Below are 16,467 nucleotides of genomic sequence, written 5' to 3'. Positions count from 1 at the left end.
TTCACAGCTGTTGACTTGGAATGTGTAGTTTTAATGGTGAGGGAGGAGTGAAGAGTGTAAGCTAATGTTTTTTTTTACACTTTTTGAATCAGCACTCCAAACAGTGAGACTAGGCTGGGGTTTGTCTTTTTCTGTCTGAAAGCCATGGTTCTCGTTTTGTTCTTGAGCAGACGGAAGTGAGCTATGAATTATGTTAATTTAATCTCCGTATGAACCCACTGGTGCAGTGGCTAGGAACAAGTCAATAGTTCATAGGTCTGATTTCTCTTTTCTTTGGTATAAGCATGTTAAGCAATGCCTCTTGTCAATAGAATTTCCAATGGTATCTGGCAGATAAAAGCGCAACCTGTGCCTCTGATTAGAAGGGTTCTCAAAGGGCAGGATTTTCATCATTTTATGGTGGGCAGTGCACTGTTGAAAAAAAATCCATCACTCTATCTGTGATTTGTGAAACTGTTTACAGCAGTGAACAAAACTACTGTGCAGAGAGTAGCATCTTGTAATCAGTCTTCATTGTTTGGTTTGGCTCAGTTTTCCCCATGTAACCAGTTATGATATAGTATGAAATTGGTATGTATTATGAAATATGTATAGATGAAGCCATTATCTATGCTTCTTCGAGTTTAGCATTGCAAGTGTTACTAAGGCAAAACACATGAACATCTTGTGCTGAAAGAACAAGCTTTAATTATATCTTCCAAAAATTAAATTCCTCAAGACTGGAATAGGCCAAAAACAAAACAAATAACACTGAACTGCAACTTAGATTCCTTTACTCCTGGTGTTCTTAAATAATCTGGGAAGAATGTCGAGTGTTAAGAATAGGTCACGTCAGGAATTCTATACAGCATCTCAGGAGTCTACTTTGTGGTGATTCTTGTTTTTTCTCTTCAAGGTAATAGAGGAATATCACTGGTGCTATGTGATCAACTATCTGCCCTGTCTTAGCAATGAGAAACCTGAGCCTGCATTTGGTCTCAGACATTTCTACAAAACAAATGACAAAATGTGAAAAGGACATCTCCCAGGAGCTTTGTTTTAACTATTCTTTATTTTCCTTGGACATAGAAAAGGGTCCAATTTCTTGGGATATTTGCATGTTGCATTTTAACCTGGAGTTGTACTCTTAATGAGGCATGCCGGTAAGAGTCTTAAGTTGTGTATAAAGAAATGCAGGTAGAGGCTGAAATATCTATTCTCACTAACATTCTTGTACTTCTAATGAATACCAGCTGTGTATTTTTTTTGCCTCGGTACAACCATGAGACTTTGCTGTTAAAGAAGCTGTGTACAGCGTTCTCACAGAGAGACTACTGTTCTGCTATAGCACAACCCCTTCAGCTCCTTCCTCAGTTTTTAAATCATGGACTTGAGGAATTTCATGAAAACAAATTTTCATGGCTTGACTGGCTAACTTACTGGTGAATAGGGATACTGCACGAGCAATGAATGTTTGTCATCCTTGCTGCTGATGTTTTGTTGTCTCAGATACAAATCTTCTGCTCCAGATTCTGTTTTCTCTAGCAGATCCCTTAAAAGTAAGTTCAAAGAGGTCAGATTCTTATTGTTCCGTGACAAAGATTTAATCATAGAGCTTCAGCAGTTTCATTCAGCAAATGATTGAAGATGACACATGGGCAAGCTTATGGGATTTAGGGGTCTGGTGTCCCTTAAAGGCAAGCATCTCCCAAAATAATTGCCTTCCGATCAATCTTTTGGCATATCGTCCTAGGTTTCAGTGTTCAGTGGCTCTACTGCTTGAAGCAAGTTGAGAGCAGTGCTGGTCATTCACCCAGGGAGGCCAGGTCTTTCAAGGTCTGAAAAGAAAACGAGACTTCAGATAAGCTACTGGGGAAACAGTGTAATAGAATTTCTTAATTTGTCACCTTTTGGGGAAAAAAAGATGTTGACCATGATGTTTGCTGCCATTTTATCCTGGAAGTTCACTGTATTTTCCTTAATTTATTATTATCTACCTTTCCGTTTCGTTACTAAACTAAACAAATTCAGACAAAAAAATAGAAATTAGTCTATGAAGTATGCAAATTGAGGACAGACTGGTTTTTCATGCAGTATGTAGCTTTTACTTTTTCTCTCCGCTGTTGAGATGAGTTTGCTTCAGGTATTCCTGGAAAAACATGAGGGAATTACTTTAAATTTAATTCACTAGTAGGGCTTTAAAAATAGAGTAATTGCCACTAAACTATGTTCGTGTCATCTCGTTGCTTCTGAGTTCAAGGGTAGCATCTTTGGAGCCTGTTTAACAGGGAGCAATCTGTCGATATGGAACGCAGACGTGTCCTCTCTTGTTTTCTTTTTTTTTTACGTCACCTGTAACCTAAGGACTGGGTTTAGATTATCAGTTTTGAACCACTGATACTATTAATACCATCAATTGTAGTGTTGTCCTTCTTCCTCATTTCTTCAGGCTAGAGCTTTGCCTGAGGTGATTGGATGCAATTATGTGTTTTTTTTACTGTTCTTTTGAAGGAGAGTGCAGATCTTCCATTGCTTTTCTGTTTCCTTTTTGGGTTTTGCTCTTGGCAACAGACCAGTTTTAGAAACTGTCTGTGGAACAGGATGTTTGAAATATGAGATTGTAGATTTCCTTGGGAACCTGCCACTTGTTGACAAAAGTACAGTATTGGCAGATTATGTATTAGACGTACTTTCCTGAACCAGTTCCACTTGTCCTAGTTTTAGTGTGTTCCAAAACAGCATGCCCTGCCTGTCTTCAAGTAGATTGTCATACAGTGTCAATTTTCACAGCAGTTCTTGGAGAAATAACAGTGGGGCCTACAGTCACAGCACCTCATTAAATCATTTTAAAAACTGCTCAGACTAGGTCTTGTTAAAAAAGACACAGGAGGACGGTGAGGTTTGGCTTTTCAAATGCTTGAGCGTTCTACCTTAGGACATTAGTGCCCACTTGCAGTGGGATGTAAGATTTTTTTTCTTTTGGGGGTTCTGTGAGCGAATCCATGAAGGGCTGCTAGTGCGAAACACTACTGTAGAAGAAAGATGGATACCTCTTCTCCTTAATAAACATTGTCCTTGTGTTAAGCTACTCATTCAAACTCAAGAACAGTTAAAGGGAAGACAAAAAGAGAATCCTGAGTAGTTTTGTGGGACTGGACTGTTCATTATAATTTTGTGAGTAATAAATTTATATTAATGCAATGTAAATCAGAAAGTTGAATGTTGTTGATTTTGATATCTGGGCATTGAGTGATTCAACAATCATTTGTGTAGAAATTTTTGTGTTTTATGTAGAAATTCAACAGTCATTTCTTTACTCCTTTTGTTGTGTGGAGATGTTTTGTCTTGGTACTCAGGAGAACGAGCTGCTATGCTTTTTATATTTTTTGAATGAAAGAGGAAGTTCATAATGTGTGTTATGTGTAATTTGTTTCATAAGGATTAATTACAGTGTTTCTTCACTTTAAATGATTATAATTCTACATCTGGAAGAATATGCAATTATATAATATGAAAACAATTTTAATTTCATTTATCACTTCCCTAACAGCAGGCGTTAATGTCTCGGCGTCTGTTGTTCAGGGAATACCTCATAGAATGGCTTTCATTTCTTCCACTGCAGAGAAATTGGAGCAGGACTGTTTAACAGAGGGATTTTGCAAGCGTACTGATGAGTTTTTTTTTTATGTCACTTGATCCTAATCCTTGACTAGGTTGACACAAAACTGCTTTCAATTTACAATTTCATCAAATAAGAAGGACAAGACTGCTTCAATAGAAGCTAATTGTTTTATAAATCGACTTTCTTAAGCAAGAATCTACAATACAGTCATTGGAGAGTGATAAATTCTTTGGTTAGAGGCAGGAGTATTTTCTAGGGAGACAATTTTTTTAAGTTTGGTTTCAGCGGTCTTCGCTATAATGTTTAGAGGAAAAATTATGATAAAAGCAAAATCCTTCTCTTTAAGTACTTAAAGTAGTATCTGAAATATAAATGGAAAATGCAGCACAGTAGAAACCAATGCATCACAAGATAATTTATAAAACAGAGTGTTCTTTGAACTGTTTCTTCCATTAACTATGAACAGTGTAAGGAGATTTGTCCTTTGGCTTTGATACACATCATCCTTATAAGTAATAATCATTATTATCATTAATAATCGATGCATCAACATAATAATAATAGGATAGTGTGGTAGCCATTCTGTACCAGCAACCTAGGTGTACAGCTTTCAGGCAGAAAAGTGAGAACTTACTTCACCAATTAAATAAAGGGGGAACTTTAGTTTGGCCAGATGCTGCACGAACTTACAGTAAAATTCAGGCAGGAAAACCGAATTGATATCCCTAACCTTACGAGCAGTGACGTTGGACCTTTAATGATCAAGTAGTTGCTCCTACAGATCCTTGAAAGCATGATCCTGTTGAAAGAAAGCTACCTTTTGCTCCTACTGGTTTTCCTTGGAGATTATCTATGCCAGTGCTCATCAGGCTGAGCCTTGGTGGTCTTACATTCACTCCTCTGTTTTTCTTTACAGAAATGTGTTGATATGGATTTTATCTGTATCACACAACACATGCTGCCAAGCCCAGTGTTTGCAACTGTGTAAAGCAGGGGTTTATTATAGTGATGTGTGGAGTTCCTGGCATTGTCTCATGCCATAACAAAGAGCATCCTCTCTCTTTGTGAGCAGTATCGTTTTCAATTATGTGGTTTAAGAATACTGCTAAGAGTATCTGCCGAATTCACAACAAACATCTTGTCTGTCTCTCCTCATGTAACGTTCTATCATAAAGTGTATTGAGTACATATAGAGTCTCCAGTCATATGTACTGTATATGGGGTGTCTATGACTCTTGTTTTCTATTTTCTTTATTTTAAAGATTGAAACTATAATGAAGTAGAAATACAGCTAAGATTATTGTGTGGTTTGCAAACGATTGGGAAATACCTCATCTTACACTGTGAATTTTTCCACATTTGCATCTTTTAATGTAGCAGATAGAAAAATAAAGTAGGAAATGAAAAGACCCAGATGTTAACATCAGAGTTTTCACAACATCAGAGAAAAACTAATACTTACGATCTCTGGTTGCTTAAAGAAAAAGTGCTGTGGGCCTTTTGGTCATGAATATTCCTTTTAGGTCTGAGGGTCATTTTTGTGTTTAGTAAATTAATCTACATTGGCACACATATTGAAGAATCACTGCCTGGCAAAATGATTAGTTACATCTGGTACGGTGTCCTCATACAGTGTCCCTTCCTATTCGCTCCTTCGCAATACTGAATGATCACGATGGGAAGAATACCAGTACCTGAAAACAGGAGGTACGTCTTTACACAGAGAGATGTAGGTGTCTGGAATAAGCTTGTGTTGTTGAAACTGAAACGTTCCTGGTTTATTTCCCAAAAGAGTGGGATATGATTCTGGGATCAGGCTACTAGTAATCAACCAAGCCAGATGGAACGAAAGCCTGTCCTCCATTGTAGCCTTTCTTATGTTGTTTGTGGAGATACAGGCATGGCACACTAGTTGTGAGGTGGGATCTCATTTACCCTAAGTGACAATAGAGGCATGCTGCATCAAAATACACCCCATTTGTGTAATGTTGGTATGGTGCAATATTAAATGCACCTACAGTAAGGGGCAGTAAATTTTAAAAAAGGTACATTAAAGTATACGGTATGGTCAAAGAGACCTCACTTCATTTTCAATGATTAGTAGGCTACATGTCTTTCAGTACAGGGTTAATTATATCTCAGTGGACTGTAAAAACCTTATCAGATTGAAGTCTGTGTTGAGGCAATAATGAAACCATGAGGGTTTTCAACAACATTCAAGCTGAAAGAAGACTTCAAATGTTCATCGTTGCTACAAGTCAGGGAAAATCGTTTGAAGTGCGTGTTTCATGTTCTCTGGCAGCTGGTATGTTTGCTCGGAGTTAGAAGTGTGACTAGTTGTTGAGAAAGGTGTTTGTTCTTCAACTGGTCAAATCCTGAGATACAGTACTCTGGAATGACATCACTCTAGAGGAATGTCTACAGACAATGTAGTGCACTGTTGCCTCTCAGAATACCCCCAGGAGCTGAGCACTGCCATTCCTGAGCTGCATTTGCTTACTTGTGTTTCTAAGGCCAGAGATTTTTGAAAGATAATCTACAATTAATGACAAATCCTGGTTTTGTTTTTAGGTCTGATTTCTGATGCTGTCTGTTGGATGCTTGAGGAATTGAGTCTCTCAAGTCTCAAGCATTCAGCATGAATTCCAGAAGCAAAACAAACATGTAAATTCCTCAATGTAAACTAAGAGAAGAATGCTTTGGTGGTTCATTGACCCTTAACTTGGTGAAGGACATCAAGCTCTACAGTCCTTCTTTGGACCTGATAAGAACATAAGAAAGGTTAAAAACTGACAGGAAGCCATTCAGGCCATCTTGCTTATTTGATTGGGAATCAATGGCTTCTTGAGAAACACAGTTTCAGTGTCATTCATTCCTTTCAGTTTTTGCTTGCTCTACAATGGATAAGACATGGTTTGACATTTCCCTGAACATTACACAATGAAATCCCATTGGTAATTTTTTAATTATGTTGGTATCTGAAAGGGAACATGATTGTTCAGATTAGGGTTTCACATCTAAGTTAGGCATGAATGGAAATGATTGTCATTTTGTGACAGTGATGTGAAGCTGCAGTATTATTAATATTTTCCCTGTGGTTGGAGAATAGGAAATCATAGTGAAGCCTCCACTGAGCTTTAATTTTAACCTGAAAATTTTCACTACTTCGCTTCCTGGCACAAACTCTTTTAGTACCTGCCAAGTTGCTGTTTTGGCTTTCTGTTCTCCAAACGTCCTTGTCTTATTTCAAAGGCCAGGTTTTTTCGGTTGTCAGTACTGCACATAATTGTTTCTACAGGTGCCAACAGAAGTGTTCCTCTTCTGTTAATTCTGTCCTCTTTACCTTAATTATTAGCTAGGTATTGACTCTTTAACTTCAGTAAACAGGCCATTAATAGCAGTCATTTCATAAATAATCATTTAAATATCTCCTAACAGCTCTATTAAACAGTGACAAATGCAAAAAATATTTTTTCTGGGAACAAAATATTCGTCTTAAATATTAAGTATTATAGTTGTCCTTCTACCTCATAAATACCTTTGTTCAAACACTTAGTATTTAACAGTTGCATCACATTTTCTTTTAAGATTTTTTAAAACTGCTTAGATGTATTCCTTCTTTGGTGAAAGTGAAAATGTTTTTTAATAAAATGTTTAGAATAAAATTGCATTGCTTTTTTGCAAATAATCAGAGTTGTACAGAACAAAGGCAATGTATCCAGGCATTTTTCTCAGTGTGCCATTTTGATCGGTTTCATGCGAACCTTTACTGTTCAGTGAAGGACAAAGAGCAACAAAATAATGCAGTCCACTAATGCAAAAAATACAGAGGCCGCTTAAAATAATGACAGAAAGTGATTCGTACTCATTTTTACAAACGTGAAACTGAGCAGCATTGAAACCAGTTAATTTCAATTTTTTTTATACTGATGAAGCACTTATTAATGGACTTACACATAAAACCCAGAGTGTAAAAAAAATGGTTAAAACTTCAAAATGTGGAAAAATTAAAAAAAAAAACCTACAGTTTATTCAATAAACATAATGACTCAAACTTTAAATATTAACACTAGGTTCTAAGTAAAGAGGAGGCTACATGTGTTCATTGAAGAGATTAATGTCTACAAATTCACAGTTTTAAATACATTGCATTTGAGAAAGGAATTATAAATATGCTGAGACTTAAGATCCATCCTAGACTGATTGCTTATTATTTAGGCAATTTGGCTAAATTGTCCATGACGTCTCTCTTTCTCATCTATAGATTGGTCATGACCCATTCCCAAAGGTTTTTGTGAGCCTGGTGGTGCTGGATTGCGTCTCTAGCCTTATTTTGCTGTCTTTGTGAATGCAGAGAGCGCAGAGGCTGCCGGGACTGTGAAGATGGGTGAGGCAGAGCCGAGGCTGAATGCAGGCCAGCGACTGGGGACCCAAGAGAGTGTGGGCATCAGCACCCTGGAGCCCGGGCTGAGGCCACCCGCCATGCCCCCAGGGAGACACGTCTCCATCAAAGTCCAAATGCTGGATGACACAGCGGAAGTGTTTGATGTGTCGGTAAGTTCATGTTTAATCTGCAGAACCCTGACGCTTTTCACTGACCTAAAAGAAACCAATATTGTCTGGAAACCTTAACTTTGGAAAGAGTGCCTAGTTCAGGCCTTGCATGGTGACCATGTCCTGCTTTCTCCTTTATGTTGCGTTGCATCGTGGTCTTATTGTCAAAGCTGCTAGCTTTAACATAGCTTTAACATTTTTTTAATTTTGCATGGTTTGTGATTTTTTTTTTTACATGAAATTTGGTTTCATTTTGTGCTTGTTTGTGGTCTGGCAAAAATAACTTTTTTTTATTCTGCAGGTTAAGAAAAATAAATATTGTATAATGCTCAAATGAATCATTCTCTCAATATTGTTTTCTGGGCTATCTTTTTTACATAATTATATATGATGATATCAGGCCACAACATTTCTAAGACTTAAGCTGCACAACAAGAATATCTATTTTTATCTGCAGCAAAAGCTTTGCCTAGGAATGACAGTGTTATGTAGACAGCAGGCTTTTCTTAGGGGTTACTTGTTGGCATGGCAACCTAATTAAACTTTGCAGTGCTCATTGGATGAATGGGCCTAAACAATGATGTATTCTATTTGTGGGAAATACTGGTACCCGGCATTGAATTTTATTATATCCTGGTCTTTGTACATAGGACGATTTTTGTAAACAAAACAAAAATAGCTTTGTGGTAAAAAAAAGCTTTTTGATGTAACTGTTTAGATTTTGTGTATTTGTACAAATTTGTGGGGGATTGATATTAACTATAAGAGCAATAATAAGGGTTACAAACTACATGAAGCCAATCAGCTTGTCTGTCTTTTTGGTTGCGAATTGATCTAAGGATTTTCTCCAGCTGTTTCTTGTAGGAAACCAGAGTATTGGCTTCAACTAAACAGTCAGGTATCTTGTTCCAGACTCTCACTATCCTATGTGTATAAAATGCCTCCAATTGTCAGTTTTATATATACTTATGGTTTCCACTTGTCTTTTCCTGATGATTCTGAAGACATCTCTAGAGGTAACATAGGACATGCCTTTGAGTGTTTTGAATGTTTAAATTGGGTCCATTTGTAGCCTTATTGGACCAAACATTTTGAATTTTTTACGACTAAAAGCCTGGACTCTGGTCACACCCACATAGTCGACCGATTCCAGAGCTTTTCTGTAGTATGATGGGTAGAATTCTACCCAGTATTCCAAATGAGGTCATTGTGGTGTGTTACAGAATTTTAAAGGAGTTACATGATTTAAAATTTTCACTTTTATTAATATATCCTAACAATCTTTGCTTTTTATTTCTACCCCACATTATCAAGAAGATGCAAATGATATAGTTACAATATGTAATTATTATATGTAAATGATGTCACCTAAGTCTTTTTCTTCAGCTGGAAATGCAATTGGGATTTGTTTCTTTGCATCTTTAGATTCTAATAAATTCACATAAATAATAAATTTGAGTTACACAGCCTTTACGCAAAAGTGCATGCAGTGCTTTAGAATATTAGTCATGGTTTTAACTTCAATGCACCAATTAGTTGTAAGCAGCACGGATAGCTCAGTATCACACCCATTATGTCAAAACTTGAAAACACTAGGTGTGAGAGTAATCCGTTCCTTCAAGACCTCTTGACCTCATTCCAGATGGTCCGGCTGTAGATCTCACACCTGTAGATTTGGACAAAATGACCAAAACAGAATTAGGTATAGAATGTGTGAAGAGTTTTGCCTTGAATGCAGATAACTTTATCACAGATTGTTCAGTTGACATACTATAAAGCAAATCTCCACCTTCAGTGTTGCTTTTGTACAAACACTGTTCACTGATCCCTTATGTGCTATACAGTTTTTAAAAATTAAAGGGATTAAGGTAAGTAACAGAAATGAATTGTGTTTAGTAATAAGTTTGTTTCATATAAAGTAATTATCTTTAAAACACTTTGCCAACAGACCTATTCATTTGTTTTTCTTCTACAGACACAGAGGGCATGGTCACAGCAATATATATTTGAATGGAAAATCTTTATCTTTGCAATATTCTTCACATTAAGTTCAAAAGCAATCCAGAGGGGAATATTAAACTTTGTTATCTAATACATCAGAGCAGTGATCTTAAAGTGCTACCCATTGCACGTGAATGGGTGTATTATGGTTCCAAATCGTGATGGAATGCAGTTTTAGAGTTCTGGGGAGTCTAGGGACAGAGTCTAGGCAGCAGTAAGTAGGTTACAAGTTTGCCTTTTACAGGAGCTGAGGATATAGGGCACAGGAGATTCTGTTCTTGCTCTTATTATAGTAGTGAGCTACCCTAGGGTTTTTATGGTTTCAGCAATGAAGTTAAAGGCTTCTCGAGAATTACTGATTTGTTTTGTTGGTTTTGAAAAACTTAGACGAGGTTCCGTAACAGGGGCATCATTTGTGGTTTTGAGGGAACCCAACTGACGCCTGTCTCTGTAACTAAATCCAGATTGTTTTGCTCATCTCTTAAAAATACATGTGCATGAAATACGGATCTACTGCTGCTCCTAAATATTTCAGTTCTTTCCATGGAAAAGGCTGTTGACTCTGTTGCTTGTGTTGACAAGGATGCATTCAGCCTTAGCCTTTTGGTTTTACTATAAAAGAATATTGCACAAGCAGTTGTGGGATGCATTTAATAAAAAAATGAATCTCTCTTCGTTTATGATGTTGGTCTCACCTGCTGTGTGCTGTTAGACATCCTGATTGGTTGGTAGGGTGTAACTTGTGTTAAACATTTCTGGAAAAAAAGAGCTGATACAGCTATTGGCTGACTTGATACCAGCTTTTTGTGTCCCATTTGAAACAGCCTGCAAGTTGAAAAACTGAATCTTTTTAGACCTATACAGAGAAGACGATGAGGGGGCCTGATACAGTATTCAAGTATCCATTATCCTGAAAGGCATTGACAAACTCCATGTCTTTAGAATAAACAGCGAAATGTGAACCAGAAGACAGAAGTGGAAACTATGTGGAAGTCCTTTAAAAACTGAGACAGAAGACACTTCTTTACGCCAAGGGTGGTAGGAGTATGCAACACACTGTCCAGTCGGTTGTTGAAGCAGATGCCCTGCCTTCTTGCATTAAACAGCTGAGATCCTGGGATCAATTAGATGCTGACAAACAGGCCAGATGAGCGGAATGGCTTTCTTTTCGTGTTTCTTTTATTCTTGTTTTCAAACAAAGGATGCTTGGCCCTCACAGGAAACAGTTTCTTGTGGATCTAGTTTTGACAAAATAAGTAATGGCAAACTTTGTGTAAGATGTACTGATTTTGTATGAGACTCAAAAAACCTTTAAGCGGTAATTAAAGGGTTTCTGATTTGATGGTTTGAATGTGAATCCTGTTTATTTGCAAAAAATATTTTGAAACATGACTCATGTTATTAAAATAGGCATAGCTTTTGCCCTGTTCCATATGTTTTTTTGAGTATTTTGAACTTGTTTAATTTGATGCTGAAAGTTTAAGACTATCAAAAAAGTATTTAAGTACTGCATCTGTGCTAAATAAGCAGGCTTCTTTTTGTCCCTTTATAATTCAGTAGGTGCAGGCTTTGTATGGTTAATCTTGCTTTGAAAGAGGAGTACTGCAATTAAGTCTGAGTGAAATTGTAATTAAAGGTTTATTTGGGTTGTAATTTGTTTACTCTTGATGTTGTTCCCCTGTTGTTAGCTATGCGGAGTGCAGTGTGGTAATTGCTGTTGTGTTCTCAAGGAAATGTAGGATTTTTAAAGGCTAGTTATTGTGTTCCTCAGCAGTGTCTTAGTATTTATAAAAAAATAACAGCTTACTGCTGAGTCCCTCATGCATTTACACAGAAAAGAATCAACCCTGGCCTATCATCCTGTTTCATCTAAGCCCTCAGCAATTGAGTTCAATTATTGAACTTAATTGGTTATGTTTATCATTAGTTCCACTATGTAGGTATTGAATATTTAGCAAGAGCTACATAAACAGCAGAATTCTGGCATTCTAGGAACAGGGCTTGCCAACCCTGTGGAATATGGTTGACTTTGATGTAATGTTTAATTGAATTTGTGTCCTGTTTTAGCATTAGAGTATTATGAATTGGCACAGTGTTCAAATCGTAATACTTATTATTAAAAAAAGCAGTTGCATAGTAACTGGCCTGATATGATGTGTATCCTGTCTCCTTCTATACAGTATTAAGAAGTTTCTAGTATGATTTCCTTATACATTCATTGCATTCCAGAATGAGATCTAGGAGCAGTGCATCCTGAATTCTGTTCCTTGAAAGGCACCGTGTGACCTACAGTATGGGGTGTGGCAGACTAATAGGCCACACAGTCACTGGAAATGCCTCAGTTTTCCTGGAATTAGAAGTGCTGCTTCTTTGACTGGAGCTCTCTTCCTGTGGGGGACATTCCCAGAGACAGGGAGTCAAGGAAGAGGAGAAGGAAACCTTCCCAGCATGGGAAGCTGAGGAGTGGGAGAAGTGCCTCTCTGAAGGCTGATGGCCTTTCACGAAAATTAATTTTGGAAATGCTTAGCTTCAGTAAGGTTAAGATCGGTTGCCACATCCAGAAAACAAGAAAAACTGATCTGCCAGCAAGGTTTGAGAGCAGTTTTTGTCATAGGATTTATGACATTAGCATAGGGTTTAGTACAAGCTATATGAGAAAATCTCAGTACCTGGGTCATTAAGACTTGAAAATGTCTTTTTGTGACCACAGCATTCTGTGAAATATGATTTTTACTGCCTGAACAAAAAAAATCACATTTAAACTTAATTCGTATGACTTTTGCATTAATGAAGGTGCTTTTTATATATATAGGCTGAACATAATTGTTTTCTCAACTACTGTGTCTCCTGTAAATAAACCGTTATAAACTACTCAGATTAGTCCTGTTTCTTTCTGCTTATTTTTTTTGGCATGCAGAATAAGTAAAATCATCTTTTTATATCACATTAAAGTAAAGATCAGAAAGGGTCTTTAATTAAAAGTTTGAAATGGAAGCTCCTCAGTATGTAGATTGAACTTATTTCATATATTTCAAAGCCCTTTTCATCATTTTCTTCTAACACTCGTGTCCTTTTTATCTTGTCAGTGACTTTGTGTTACTGTCTTATTGAGCTCATTTTCATTCTCCAGTTAAAATATTTTTCCCATTTACACAGAAGACTGGGTCAACTGTTTTGGACTGTATTCATTAAAAGTGTACAAGCAGCGTTTGAAACAATGCGCTCTTGGTGTGCGTCATTCATTAAAATTTAATCATTTTCATCCTCTGAAGGCTAAACAGGAAACAGATTAAAATTTAATGCTTAATGTACTGTCTGTGTAAGTATATAGAATACAGTATAACTGTGTGTCTCCTAAGCAGGCTAAATTAAACATGAAATGCTTATGAGTCCTTGTTAGCACGTTGTAAGTTTCCATTCAAAGGAGAATTGGTGTTTTATATGAATAAAGAATGAAGAACTGTGCTGGTCATCATCTGGTTTGTCAGTCAACACAAAGTTGTATGCTTGTCTGGATTACTTTGTAACAGTCCACACACAGTTTGTTTTGCATTGCACATGAACCTTGGCTTAACCAGTTAACAATTTTGTGTCTTAGAATGTGGATGCTTATTTGATCATTTTTGTTCATCTCAAACAAAGTTTAAAGAGGACTTAATGCTGTGGTTGACTTTCAAAAATTGTGGCTGATTCTCTTCTTTGCTTCTTCATGGCATATTTCCATAGTCTGTTTTTATCTGAAAAGTCAGTCAGTGCAGTGAAATCTATTAAAAATACCAGTTAAAAGTTTGTCCTGTTTCTAGTTTAGTACAGTAAATGGTTTAAAGCTGGGTGTCAAACTAGGTTCTTGGAAGGCTTAATAGTATCTGTTTTTTGTTCTGACCAGAATAGGCTATTAAACAGTTAACCTCATTATGGTTTTAGACATAAAACATTACCTTTGTAAAAGGTTCTGTTACCTATAAAACTCCTCACAGCCAGGTCAGAAGTATTACAATTTGCTGAAAAAACTCAGGTGGAACAAAATAAAATTGACACCCCTTTATTAGACAGTCCTTAAAGAGACTAGACATTACTCAAGGTTCAAGGGCTGTCTCTGAGTAAGAATTGATATAAGTCATTTGGCTTGTCAGCAACAACTTTACCAAAGATGTGTCATAGCCATGTATTGGAATCATCATCAATTTTGTTTGCAGCAAGAAACAAGATACCTGCATTCCTGTATGTTAAAAACCTTGATCTGTAAAGTAGGTCCAGTTATCTTAATAGAAAGGTAGTGTGTATACACTAGTTGTATTTACACATTATCTTTTATGTCTTGGTCCTATTTTGGTTTTCTGTTTTTTTGGTCCTTTCCTGTGAACAGTTGATTGAAGATTATTTGTAGTCCTCTGTAACTACGTACTATTAAAAGGAAATGTTCTGTTGCAGAAACTCTATCGCACGAAAGTTGAAAAGTGCAAACCTGTACTCATTATTCTGTATTGAAGGGAGCCAGTATCACATTGGATACAGCCTAGTGGTAATAAAATCTATTTAGAAAATTCAGTCATGTTGCCTATCAGGAAAGGTTGCATAGATGTTACAGCATACTAAAATCCACAGTGTTGTGCTAGGAAAGAATTGGTTTACGAATTGGAATTTTCCCTAAAAATGTGAATGACTGTTTTTGAACATTTGCATGTGTTGTTTTTGAATTAGGTATATTAATACGTGTTCATGTGCAGCATCTGAAGAAGTGGCTAAAAACATTGGCTGTAGTTTAGATGTGAAACCAAGTGCTGCCTGCAGATATGAAATAACTGAAACAGGAAACAGACTTATTATTATTAAGCTTACTTTGATTTCAATATCTTACTTTATTGAGTGGAGAGTGTAGTCCCAGGGCTAAAGAAACATGTACAACATAAATGGTTCCCTGGTGTTGAAAAAGTCTAATTCTCATTTGACTCAGTGTTCTTGATTTAATTATGCTTAAGTTTATAGCTTTGCCTCTGAGGGAACATAATTATTTCATTGAATCTTTAAATTCTTTTTAAGAATGGAACTATATGTATTGCTGATAGTTCCCCTCTCATTCTACTTGTTTACTGCTTTTGGCATCTGTTACTCATCATAAAAAAAGCAAGAAAAAAGAGCTGAATTGGCTTAATCTGCCTTCAGTGAGGCAGTACTTTCTGTTCATTGTGAGTCTGTAGAGAGTTATTTCTTATTGATGGTTTTATCTGCCAGTTGCCATTCTAGAAATTGCAGATAAGCCACTCAAGCATTTTTCATTTGTACAAGGTTCTTATTATGCAATTTGTACTATTAGAAGAGCACACTTTAATGAAATAGATGTCTTTTAAAATGTAATGTAAGTGAATGAAAAAAGCTTTCACTTAGCCACTTTGCTTAATGGTGTGAAGAACGATCTCTGTCTTTATAAAGTCAGAATCAGTTTTCCATCTCTGAAGGCAGAATATGTAATATCTAGGTAATGTCTAATATCTATAGAAATATAGCTTATTAATTGCAGTTTAATTAAAAGCAGGAGGAACCAACACCTTGGTAGTTTAATTACCTGTTTTTATATAGAGCAAATTTTATTCTTTCTGACACAAGGATATTATGGGGCAAAACTATATAACCCATAGAGCTTCTTTTTGGTTTTGCTCCCAGCAGCAGATAATGGTTTGCCTAATAAATTAATGCAGTGGTTAGTTACAAATCTTTCTTTTTTATTCTTTCTGCATTCAAAATCCTGTTTGTTAGCAGAACATGAGTGCCTACATGATAGCACAAGAACATAATAAATGTATCTGAAAGAAAATATCTTAGATATAAATAGGCAACCTTTTATCTGGGTTTCAGAACTCTAACTTCCTTTCTCCTCTGTGCAGAAAACTGAGCTATACACAATATCTGACCCATCACATAAAACTATTTGTAAAGGTGTTACGATGGAGAAAATTAAAGATAGTTGTCGTGGAGGTTACCCCTAAGTACTTTTGAATGCAATAAGATGGAGATGCAGTTTTTTTATAAGAGAATATGTACAGTATGTGTAGCACTTCCCCCGGAGAGCCATAGATTGACAGATTTCATGAGGAACGAGTAGTGTTGTGTTTAATGGGGGCAAATCCATCCATCCATCCTATTCTTCCAGTTAAGGGTTACAGAGGAGCTGGAGCCTAACCTGGCAAGCAATGGGCGCAAGGCAGGGTCGACACTGGATGGGATGCCAATCCACTGCAGGGCAGACACAGATGTCTATACACTCACACTGGGGCCAGTTTTCCCCAAAGCCAATGAACCTATCCAGCTTTTGG

The 16,467-nt window shown here is 36.7% G+C and overlaps 1 protein-coding gene across 3 annotated transcripts in view; it reads left to right on the top strand.

Moving 5' to 3' along the window:
- Positions 1–16,467, top strand: part of farp1 (FERM, RhoGEF (ARHGEF) and pleckstrin domain protein 1 (chondrocyte-derived)) — a 111,429-nt gene that overhangs the window by 4,086 nt on the left and 90,876 nt on the right. For all 3 annotated transcript variants that reach the window (XM_015363489.2, XM_015363490.2, XM_015363488.2), the window contains exon 2: positions 7,956–8,155. In XM_015363489.2, coding sequence (XP_015218975.1) covers positions 7,985–8,155 — 171 coding nt within the window. In that variant the 5' untranslated portion in view covers positions 7,956–7,984. The remainder of the gene's footprint in view (positions 1–7,955; positions 8,156–16,467) is intronic.

This window comes from Lepisosteus oculatus, chromosome 15 (assembly GCF_040954835.1).
Source record: "Lepisosteus oculatus isolate fLepOcu1 chromosome 15, fLepOcu1.hap2, whole genome shotgun sequence".
NCBI classification, from domain to species: domain Eukaryota; kingdom Metazoa; phylum Chordata; class Actinopteri; order Semionotiformes; family Lepisosteidae; genus Lepisosteus; species Lepisosteus oculatus.
This window is presented reverse-complemented; position numbering and strand designations above follow the sequence as displayed.